This window comes from Chiloscyllium punctatum, chromosome 48 (assembly GCF_047496795.1).
Source record: "Chiloscyllium punctatum isolate Juve2018m chromosome 48, sChiPun1.3, whole genome shotgun sequence".
In the NCBI taxonomy this organism is placed as follows: domain Eukaryota; kingdom Metazoa; phylum Chordata; class Chondrichthyes; order Orectolobiformes; family Hemiscylliidae; genus Chiloscyllium; species Chiloscyllium punctatum.
This window is the reverse complement of record NC_092786.1, coordinates 40,302,775-40,315,155: the sequence shown is the minus strand read 5'-3', so window position 1 is coordinate 40,315,155 and position 12,381 is coordinate 40,302,775. Positions and strand designations below refer to the sequence as shown.

General features: G+C 39.0%; 1 protein-coding gene across 2 annotated transcripts in view; it reads right to left on the bottom strand.

The window, feature by feature from the left end:
* LOC140468916 (ubiquitin carboxyl-terminal hydrolase MINDY-2-like) overlaps positions 1 to 12,381 on the bottom strand; it is a 59,666-nt gene that overhangs the window by 40,064 nt on the left and 7,221 nt on the right. For both annotated transcript variants that reach the window (XM_072565019.1, XM_072565020.1), the window contains exons 4-6: positions 8,705 to 8,863; positions 5,282 to 5,384; positions 329 to 471 (exon numbers count right to left, since the gene is read on the bottom strand). In XM_072565019.1, coding sequence (XP_072421120.1) covers positions 329 to 471; positions 5,282 to 5,384; positions 8,705 to 8,863 — 405 coding nt within the window. The remainder of the gene's footprint in view (positions 1 to 328; positions 472 to 5,281; positions 5,385 to 8,704; positions 8,864 to 12,381) is intronic.

Sequence of the window (12,381 nt, the reverse complement as noted above, 5' to 3'; positions counted from 1 at the left end):
AGACTAGCTCACTAACATGAACAACAATGCATACTTAATTAAATTTTACTTTGTTCAATATGGTCTTATTAAGTTCTGGTTCAATTTCAAAGACCATTTGAACAAAATATAATTGAATTCATGTGGAATTTAGCACTTTGGCCAAGGAAATAGGACATCCTTTATGTTGTTTCATAAATAATATATTTTCCAACTGGGGTCAACAAGTAGTTCACTGAGCTTACTGTAATTGTAAGGCAAGCTACATGGGTACAAGTTTTCAATATGCAACATTTAGGAATACAGCGCACACAGTCTTAAAATAAGTCTTTAAAATCTGAAGAAATACCTTGTGTTTTGTCATTGTACTAAAATGGTTATTTCTGAAGAACACACACATCTCTCCTTCTTCAACTGTAGAAATCAGTTCACATAACCCATGGAACGTCAGTTGGGTTGCACTGCTGTTTAAAAATTGTTCTGCAACAAACCCTAAGGACACAGTAAAAAATTCAGATTATTCCGGCTGAATAAAAACCATTATTGTGAACTCAAAGATGATACAAGCAAGAAATTGACGCATCAGAGAGAGCAAATGTCCGCACTTCTTGTCTTTTTTTTCAAGTCAATGAACAGATTTATCCCCAAATTTTGCACTATCCACACCCCTTATTGAACATTTTAATTCCTACTGGATTATTGAAAGCTTTACCATGGTTGTAAAATTTTAACATCTATCCAAACTACCAAATTCTTATTTCTCTAACTTCTCTTCAAACAACAGAAGAAACAGATTGATTTTAAAAAATCACATGCTCCTCAGTGGTTCATCTGTTGAAGCCCATACAAAGCACAAAATCCAGGGTTCAATTATCAGTTTGTTGATATCAATCAGTACTAGATTCAAAATTGGCCTCATGTTTTGACAGGGAGAACAAATCTACTTCTGGTCTTTATTCAATAACTTGCTCCTAGAAACTGAGGTTTGAACAAGATCTGGTGCAGTTGCAATGCTTTCTCAATTAAATTATCTGCCAGCATCTATAATCAAGGCTCAGAGGTGAAGAATGGCTCTCCTCAAATACAATAATGGAGACCACCTGTGGAAAATAAAGTCACACACTGATGAATAAAGGAAAATATCTCTGGCCTTACCCATTAAGTAATCCCATTTCAATTAAACAGCAAATAAAGTGCTAGTCGTGGCTCTTCCAAACAAAAACAAAGTTCATGAACTATGTTGTATTCTAATCACTTTCCTGAGAATATTTTCAGTGAGGGGTGTCAAAGATCAAACTATCCAGCAATGCACATATGAAATTGGGATTACCATTTTTCATTACTTTAAGTCCAAATTGACTTTCTACTAACTCATACTAAGAATATATCAGATTGGGATAATGACAGCAATCAACAAAACCCTCTCCAGACATTAACCAGAAGTAAGTTATTTACAACTGTTTCAAAACCCAAAACACAAATTTTGAAGTCTCAAAATTATTTTCACTGAAGCAATGCAAGTTTTTCCAAAGAGACAGGACTATGGCTTAATTCACGTTTCAACACCACTCAATCAATATCAGATTTCAAGTGAAAAGTTTTTTTCTTTAAAAAGAAACAATTTGGGGTTTTTGTGGTTTTACAGGATTTGGAAGCATACTTGTGTAGAAATACTGCATGCCAAAACATAGATGTAAAGTATGTATTTAATTAACATGCTCAGATGCAAACAACAAATTTTGGTTGATACTCTTCGAGATTTCCAAGATTAAACCCTAAAAAAAAATGCCAACTATACTATCATTAATGTTTAGATTAAATCATTCACGTAGAGATTACAATACTTATAGACCTTGATGACAAAAATAATTATTGGCAAAACCAAAAAGCTTCTTCAGCAATAAAAAGTGTTGTCACAACTCTGCAACTGTATGCAAAATTAAATTTCAAAAAATTAGCCAATTCAGCATCTGACCTCCTTGCCAATTCTGTGCAGAAACTGAGAAATACAGCACACTGAACCCTCAATGCTCAGTATCACAAGAATTAGCACAATTTTGAATGAATCATCTATATAATGGATTCAAAGTTTGTGAGAAGATTTGTAGCTCAAGTGCTCATTGTTGTGGTTCTGTTTGCCGAGCTAGGAATTTGTGTTGCAGACATTTTGTCCCCTGTCTAGGTGACATCCTCAGTGCTTGGGAGCCTCCTGTGAAGCGTTTCTGTGATGTTTCCTCCGGCATTTGTAGTGGTTTGTCTCTGCTGCTTTCGGTTGTCAGTTCCAGCTGTCCGCTGCAGTGGCCGGTATATTGGGTCCAGGTTGATGTGTTTGTTGATAGAGTCTGTGGATGAGTGCCATGCCCCTAGGAATTCCCTGGCTATTCTCTGTTTGGCTTGTCCTCTAATAATAGTGTTGTCCCAGTCGAATTCATGTTGCTTGTCATCCGTGTGTGTGGCTACTAAGGATAGCTGGTCATGTCATTTCGTGGCTAGTTGGTGTTCATGGATACGGATCGTTAGAGGTCTTCCTGTTTGTCCTATGTAGTGTTTTGTGCATGGGATTTTGTACACTACATTGGTTTTGCTCATGCTGGGTATCGGGTCCTTTGTCCTGGTAAGTTGTCGTCTGAGAGTGGCTGTTGGTTTGTGTGCTGTTATGAGTCCTAGTGGTCGCAGTAGTCTGGCTGTCAGTTCAGAAATGTTCTTCATGTATGGTAACGTGGCTAGTCCTTTGGGTTGTGGAATGTCCTCATTCCGTTGTCTTTCCCTTAGGCATCTGTTGATGAAATTGCGGGGGTATCAGTTTTTGGTGAATACATTGTACAGGTGTTCTTCTTCCTCTTTTTGCAGCTCTAGTGTGCTGCAGTGTGTTGTGGCCCTTTTGAACAGTGTCTTGATGCAACTTTTTTTGTGTATGTTGGGGTGGTTGCTTTCGTAGTTCAGGGCTTGGTCCGTGTGCGGTTTTCCTGTATACCTTTGTGGTGAATTCTCCGTTCGGTGTTCTCTGTACCATCACATCTAGGAATGGGAGCTGGTTGTCCTTTTTTCCCTCTGCACAAAACACTACATAGGACAAACAGGAAGACAGCTAACGATCCGCATCCACGAACACCAACTAGCCACGAAACGACACGACCAGCTATCCTTAGTAGCCACACACAGCAGATGACAAGCAATATGAGTTTGACTGGGACAACACTACTATTATAGGACAAGCCAAACAGAGAATAGCCAGGGAATTCCTAGAGGCATGGCACTCATCCACAGATTCAAACACATCGACCTGGACCCAATATACCGGCCACTGCAGCGGACAGCTGGAACTGACAACCGGAAGCGGCAGAGACAAACCACTATAAATGCCGGAGGAAACATCACAGATGCGCTTCACAGGAGGCTCCCAAGCACTGAGGATGTCATCTAGACAGGGGACGAAACATCTGCAACACAAATTCCCAGCTCAGCGAACAGAACCATGACAATATAATGGATTCTTCTCATCAAAAAGTACTCTTTTAGCTTAGAAGGTTCCAAAACAAGGAAAAAGGTTCAGCTTAAAATAACTGAGTGGGCCTTGTCAAAATACATGTAGATGAAGCAAAAATTCCTACACAGACATTAACATAAAATACTGGCTCCATCATCCTCCCATACCAAACACATTAAAAGCTCAAAATTTATGCAACACAATTGAGTAACAAGTTAACACATTTTTCTGCAACAGTCTGTAGCAAGCACAAGTCATTTAATTTATAACAAAAAAAACTTGTTTCTACACTCCAACACAACAAATGCTTACAATCAAGGAAGCCTCAAGCAGAAGCATAAAACAGACAAAAAACAAATCAAATTTCTGTTATTGGCATGATGCTCTTTACCAAAGTATTAAGCACAACTTCAAAGCAGCTCAAAATCACACTGACCCCTGAAAATGCATGAAGTAACTTTTATTTCAGATAACCAACAGCAAAATCCCAAATTTAGGGGAAAAAAATTAATAAGTTAACAAATTCATCTGCCGAATCACATACCAAAACATTCTGCTTTTCCTGCCTAAGACTCATGAAATTTATATTCTGTTATATACAACCCTTCTCAGAGCTTGAGCACTTCCATTTCTAAAAGTACATAATTGCACAACAAATACAAAATACACTGCCTGCAACAGCTTATCTAGAAATGCTCCATTCCAGTTGGAAAGCAGTTAACCTCAGCACTTAGTCCATATGACCCAAATCATATCATCAACTTGAAAGAAATCACATCTACAACTTTAGATAATACTACTTTAAATCAGTTAGCCCATGAATCGGCAACACAAAAGGAATGCCTTGTAAATGGGCATTTTTTAAAACTGCCAATTTGCACACTTGGCTTCACTGGGGTTGATTAAACCTCAATGCTTAAAGCAAAGTCCACTTTTAATGGAAAGAAACATTTAAAATGACTGGTCACTTGGCCCTGAATCTGCTTATTCAGACCTTAAGTGGCCTGATACAAGGACTGCAGTCAGAGTGTGCATGCAACTCACCCAGTGGTTTATGATTATGCATTTCCTCGTCATTTTTGAAATGCTGGACTAGTTGCCTGGTATGGAATTTGAACCATAAACTTCAACATAATTAATGGTGTTGACAACCAGCTTCTCATTCATACTCAGTTACAAATGAGGCAGAGAGGGAGTTCTTAAAAATACATCCTATACAACTTATTTGCTATTCTTTCACAATGAGTCAACAGCACGAAGCCAACGGAGTAGTCACTGTCAGTCTTACAGATTTGGGGATCATAACAATACTATATTTTAAGTCACCCTAACAAAAAGTCAATAATGGCATTAAGAACATTTTGAACTCAAGACCATGAATAAAACTGCATAATAATGATTCCTGTGGTACTAGAAGCTAAAGGGAGATGGTGGCCAAATGGCAATGTCTCGAGAACAAATAATTTATAACCTCAGCTTATGCTCTGGGGCGCTGGTTCAATTCTCACTATTCGTAGAAATTTGGAATTCTGAACTCAACCAAAATCTGGAATAAAAAGCTCAACTAACTGTAACCAATACTGCTAATAGTCAGAAAAGGACATGGTCTTCAGAGAAGGAAATATGGTCGACATGTGGACAGCAGGTGGACAGCAATGTGGTTGACTATTAACTGTCATCTGGGCAATTATAAAAAGTCAATAAATGGTGGCCTGCAACAGCAATACCCACATCTCAAGCATTAATTTACAAAATTTGCATTTCCTTAGTATCTATTACAACTGCAGACAAACAAAACAGGTCATTCTTCCTTACCTTCACTGACGAGTTCACTGTTCTCTGATTGTTTACAGAAGATAATCTTCTCAACCAGCTGGTTATAGCTGCACATTCCCACTGCCTTCGCTACATCAGCCGTCTGGAACAGGATTGTCAGCAGAAAATTAAATTTAAGACTTGCAACATGATTTCTAGCCTCCACACCCCATTTTATATTACAGGCAAAGATCTGCAGTATCATGAAGAATAAACTGTTGAGGATGCGGAGACGACTGTACATACTGCAAAGACAAACTTCTTGCATTTTTACAAAAGTTTATGTCAAATGGCAAACTATTCAATTTACAGGGAACAAAGAAAGGGGCTGAAAGATGGGCTATTCTAATGCCGAGACATAATTACATATATCCATCTATTATCAGAAGTGTACTTTCACTTCCTGAAGTTCATCACAAAAAAACAACTTCCCCATAACCACCAACAAAAGTCGTCTACTGATATGTAATTTAACATGTATGCACAAGGCAAACTTTATTGATTAGAATAATGTGAAAGCAGACCATTTTGCCCATCAAGTCCACATCAAACCTCTGGAGAGCATCCCATTCAGTCCTACACCCCCATCTGCGTAGCCCTACTTTTCCCAGTTAACCCACCTAACCTGCACATCCCTGGACACAATGGGCAATTTAGCATGGCCAATTCACTTAACCTACACATCTTTGGACTTTGAGAGAGAAAGTTGCCGCTTAAGTCTCTTTTATATCTTTCCCCTCTCATACTAAACCTATGACCTCTAGTTCTGGACTCCCCAACCGCATGGAAAAGACTATAATTGAATTTGACATTTGATTTGAGGGGGAGAAATGTGAGGCTGAAACTTGGGTCTTGAACTTAAATAAAGGCAATTACAAGAGTATGAAGAGCTGGTTAAAGCAGAACAAAAAAGTAGGTTATAGGCTAAGATGATAGAGAAGCAATTCCAGACATTGTTCATGGTAGATATCTTTAAGTGATATACAAAGAAAGACTCTGAGAAGGGTGTACCAGTCATGGTTCACAAAGAATGTTAAGGATGAATCAAAATTTAAAAAACACAATGTAATGATTAATGATGTCAGAGAGGTCAGAAAGTTTTACAAACCTAAAAATGAGGGAGAAATTGAAGTGCAAGACATCACTAACAAGAACGAGAAGTCATTAACTATCCACAAATATATCAAAAAAGCAGAGTAGCTAAAGTAAGCATTCGCGTTTAGTGAGACATGCGAATTAAGAATGAAAATATCGAAGTGGCAGAGACTTTGAACAAGTATGTTGTATCTTTATTCACAACAGCAAACATGAGAAACAAGAAAACCCGGAGGCAAAAGGCAGGCTGGAAAGATCACGATCATTACTGAAGTATGAGAAGAACTAATGGATCGAGTTCCACAAACTGACATGCCCCTTTGACTGACCCCATGCATTCTAGGGTCTTAAAAGAAATGGCTGTGTAGGGATAGTCGATGCATTGGTTATAATCTTTCAAAATTTCTTAAGATACTGAATGCACTCAATGATTCACTAAGCTGATTCCTGGGCATAACGCATTTTCCTATGATCAAAGGCTGACCAGGCTGTAATTGTAGTTACTGGAATTTAGAAGAATGATAGATTATCTTAAGATTTTGTGGGGGCTTGACATTGCATAAGTTTCAATTTCTGGGGGAAATCTAGAATCAGGGCAAATATATAAAAGGGTTGCGCCTTTCAGTGAGAGATGAGGAGGATTTTGCTTTCTAAGAGTGTTGTTTTGTCTTCAAAATCCTCTTTTGTGACTACTGGAGGCTGGGTCATTGAATATATTCAAAACTGAATCAACAGATTTAGAGTCAGATGTACAGCACAGAAACACAGCCCATGGTACAACTCATCCATGCTGACCAGATATCTTGACCTAATCCCATTTGCCAGCACTTGGCCCATATCCCTCTAAACCCTTCCTATTCATATACCCATCTAGATGCCTTTTAAATTCTTCAATTGTGCCAGCCTCCAACAGTTCCTCTGACAGCTCACTACATACACGCACCACCCTTTGCGTGAAAAAGTTGCCCCTTAGGTCCCTTTTACATCTTTCACCCCTCACCCTTCATCCATGCCCGCTAGTTCTGGACTCCCCCACCCCAGGGAAAGGACCTTGTTTATTTTTCCTATCCATACCCCTCATGATTTTACAAACCTCTATAAGGTCACCCCTCAGCCTCCGATGCTCCAGGGAAAATGGCCCCAGCCTATTCAGCCTCCCCTAATAGCTCAAATCCTCCAATGCTGGCAACATCCTTGTAAATCTTTTCTGAACCCCTTCAAGTTTCACAACATTCTTCCGACAGGAAGGAGATCAGAATTGCACACAATATTTCAAAATTGGCCTGATCAAAGTTCTGCACAGTACAACATGACTTCCCAACTCCAATACGCAATACTCCTACCAATAAAGGAAAGCATACCAAATACCTTCTTCACTATCCTATTTACCTGCGACTCCACTTTCACTGATTGAAAAAGGAGTCATGGTTCAGGGAATCAAGCAGGAAAGTGGAGGCCATGATCAGGTCTGACAAAACTGTGGGGCAGGTGAGGTAGGCTGAATACCTGTTCCTGTGAGACAATGATTAAGATACTCATGCTTATTATCCAACACTTCAACCTTGCTATGCCATCAACAAAACAATCATATTTTGTATGAACACAAAATTTTTCATCTTCAATTCCCAGCCAGTTCATCTTGAAGTGCAACTGCTAAATTTTCTGCTTTGCTGACCTCTCAGTCGGAATTAAACCGACCAGTCAACAGACTTAACACATCAAGACATCAGCAATTTTTCTGAAAGAAACATAACGTAATTGTTATTTAATGGGATTCAACTAGCAACAGCTTTGAAATGTAATTTGACTTCTTCAAAGACTATTGAGCTGGCACCACAAGGCTTCAGCTGAAAGCCAATGCCAAAAACTAAAGGCTCTTCATTAAATGCAACAATACACATTTCCCAACGTGCAATAATATTGAAATTTCTACAGCCTTCCTGGCAATTGTTTTATTAAGAATAACCAAATTGACTGCCAATCACGAAGTTGCAGGGAGTCAGAATCAAACATAACCTGACACTTAAATGTCATGTCCCAGCTCAATGTTTTACCCAAGCTACCCTAAAGGTTGGCTCCTTTATTTGTAAGGATGCTATTCTGTCTGAATTCAAAAGGGGCATGAAGCAAAACGTTTAGCGCATGCCACATCATTTTCTGGTGTCGAACTCCAGGCACTGAAGATCGACTGGAAAACGTCACTATTCCTTGTATTGTCACTTAACTGGGTAAACAAAGTAGGGTCTGACAAGACACAAGTGAGCAATATGTGCAACAAATGAGTAGAGACCTAGTTTAAGATTACAGTCAACGCACATTTCAACTTACCTGTGGATCAACCAACCATCCATGGTAAAGTGCAATATCAAGAAGATCAAACACTATGCACTCGGGTGTATATTCGAACACTCTTACACCAGTAAACTTCACATTTACATCGAGTCCTGTTTGCAGCTTGTGTAGAATGGCCATTGCATCACTCATGTTCTGTTTGAAAAACCAAAAAGGAAAATACAAGATTGAAAAGCATATCAAAAAGTTCAAGACTGAAATAAAAAGGAATAAAACAAGCCAACTGAAACCTTGCTCAATGCAGTGATGTGCGAATCAGTACATATAATTTTAGATAGTGTTACGGTTTCAGATATTACAACCAAATCAAATCTGACACTCAAATGTCAACAAATTGTGAATATAGATACACTGAGGTATTCATTTCCAAGTAGGAAGGACAAAAATTCTAGGTATTCTGCCACCAGACTTAAATAGAAGCATGTACCACAGCTTGCTCCAACAATTATCCAAATCTTGGAATTCTTTTCATTTTACTTGTTCTTTTACAGCCCCTTGTCTTGCAGCAACACCAAATGCGAAGAGGTAGACACCATATGGAATGCTGCATGATATTTTCTCCGTTAACCATATCACAAACATCAAATTTCATTGAAGCCACTCCTTCTCCCAAGACTAACATGAATACTTCACAAATGCAAATCTGCACACTACATACATTTACAGTAACAAGTTGACCTGAAACAATGAGATTTTACATGAGACCGATGTGAAAGTCTGTCATATCCTGCCTGAAAAGGCAAAGCGTGAAGTACCTATGACAAGATAGCATACAAGGTTTTCACAAAGTTACTGTTCTTTCTTCTCTTCCTTTAATTAATAAAAACCAATTTGTTTCTCCCAGTGATCTAAAACATTATCAGTTCTAATTGATGTAAAACTGTCGTCAATTTTGTTTCCAAAATTTATGAAGGTGAATGAAAAATAAATGAAATCAATATCTATCAACGAAAACACTAACAGAAACTTAAGGTAAACAAAACTTTACATATAACTCATTCCTCTTCCATCCATCTTGTGTTTGATATGCAACTTGTCCAGTCTCCAAAGATTTCATTTCAATTTGATGTAGAGTGAAGCCAATGGGAGATGTGACTCAAAGCCAGATGAAAATCGCAGGCTGTTACGTCTTATTGAGCAACAACTAGAAAAAGAACTCAAGATCTAAATGTTTAGAGGTTTCTTCAAAGCAACAACAAAATAAAGAGAGCATGTATGACTGGTCAGTTTCAAACGACTTAAGGGTGCACAATGTAACAAACTGGAGGAAGGTGCAGGGGTAGAGATGGAATGAGATGCTGAACAGTTGTTAACCATCACAGATGCCAGGCTTCAGCCAATTCAATTCACTCAATGTGTATCGTGAAACAATTGAAGCCACAGAATACAGCAAAGACTATACCACTGCACCTTCTAAATGACCTCAACAATTTAAAAAGGGACAAAGGCTAGCTGCCATGAGACCACTATCAACAGGTTTCGCTAAGTCACGCACTACTCTGACTTGGAACTATGTTGCATTCCTTCATTGTTAGTGGGTCAAAATCCTGGAATTATAGTCCTAACAGCATTATAGGTGCGCTTCAGAAAGACTTCAGAGAGTCAAAAAGTCACCATCATCTCCTCCAGGGTAACTGTGGATAGACAAATACTGGCCTGGCCAGCTTTACCAAATGAATTGATAAAGAAACCTACTTTTAATTATATATGCTTTCAAATAACAGTGGCAGGTCAGAAGGATGAAATTAATAGAGGAATGGAAATTAATGCAGGCATTATACAGAGTGACTAAGTTAGGGAAAGTGGAAACTATTTAGTAGAATAGAGAATTTTGACAACATGAGTTTCGAAGTAACAAAACTATGGGCGAGGGATATTAGAGATAAAAGTCGGCCTGATGACTGAGGAGATGCTGTGTATGAAGCTCAACTCAGTGAAGTTAATTGCAAAGAGTGAGTCAAGATCATCAAAACAATTAAGATAAATAAAACTTGTACAAGGTAGGAGCACACTTTTTGGGGATAACGTAGCAACATTAGTTGAGAATCGATCAACAGAATGCAGCGAGCCAGGATTATTGGGGTCTTTTTCAGGTTGAAAAGACAATAAATAGTGGAGTGTCCAGAGGATCAATCCTCCTGCCTCATGAAAGGCACTATTCCCCATTTAGATTAATGACTTGGAGAAGGGGGCAGAGTACCAAATATCCAAATTTACTGACAATACAAAAATAGGTGGGAAGGCATGTTGCACTGAACATACAAGGAATCTCCAAGGGATATGGGAAAATAGTGAGTGGGCAAAAACTTGGCAAATGGAGTTTAATGTAATTAAATATGAAGTCAAGTAACTGGTGGAACAACCAAGTGGCAACATACTTAAAAAGCATATGTTGGCATTGGAGGCAGTACAAAACAAAACCAATAGGCTGATTCCTGAGATGAAGGGATTGACAGTTCATGAACATATAAATAGGTTAGGCCTTTATTCCTTAGCATCTTGAAGAATCAAAAACAATCCTATTTGAACAGAGAAGATTCTGGAGCAATACTCCACGAGCATCACCTGTGCTAGAACACCAACATCACAGTTGCAACCCTTGCCAGTGGGTCCACCTCAATCGATGTTGTCGTGATGCCCTTCCTGCCACCATCAGACCAACTAACAATGAAGTCACCAATCCACAGGCGCCATCTTTTGCTGCTGGGCCTACCTTGCCTCTGCTGATGTAGTAGCCACTGATTCTAAGTCGTGTGATGGCTCCAGAAAAGGAAGTCGTGGCTCACCCTCCTGCATGCTGGACCTGTTCAATGCCTGCAGGAGGCCCACCGAGGCCTGCACACCCAGGGCCCTGAAGCTCCGCATGCTGGGCTCTCGCCCTGCCAATGCCATTTGAACCCAAGATGAAGTAAGTGAGAAACAAAAAAGAGACAAGAATAAAAAGAAACAAAAAAAAGAGAAAAAAATAGCTGCCCGAGGGGAATTGGAAATTTCAGAACATGTATGAGATGTGAAGACATTTCTTCTTCGAAAGTATAGTCAATGTCTGGAATTCTTATCCCAAAGAGTTGAAGAGGCTAAATCACAACAAGCATTTAAAAAAGGTGGTAGACTATTTATTTGTGGAATATTGGGACTTCGGGGATATTATAAGCTGACATAAAAAAAAGGAGTTGAAGCTGGGGAAGATCAGTCTTGTTGAATTGTGGGAGCAGGTTTGAAGGGCCTAATGGCTCACTCTTGCTTCAATTTCTTATGATTAAGTAAAAATGGACTTTTTGTGGAATAGGCAGGTGATGTGATTTTTAAGAGTGAAACATTACCTGAATTTGAAGCTCTATAAACAATATTTCTGAGCAAGCATTCCAGGATCAGCAGTCGAATGATCAACTGAGTCCAAACAAAGCATGACGAGTTCAGTTGAAGACTGTCTAGATGAATGAACTTGACTGTGGGAGACAGGAAATGTGCACTACCTTTCTGTTCGTCTTACTGTAAGAATCAAACACTGGAAGGAGTGCAAAGGAGATTCACCAGAACGTTGCCTGGAATAGAGCATTTCAGCTATAAAGAGAGGGTGACTAAGTTTGGGATGGCTTCTTTGAAGCACAGCAAGTTGATGGGGGATCTGACTGACGTGGATAAGATGACGA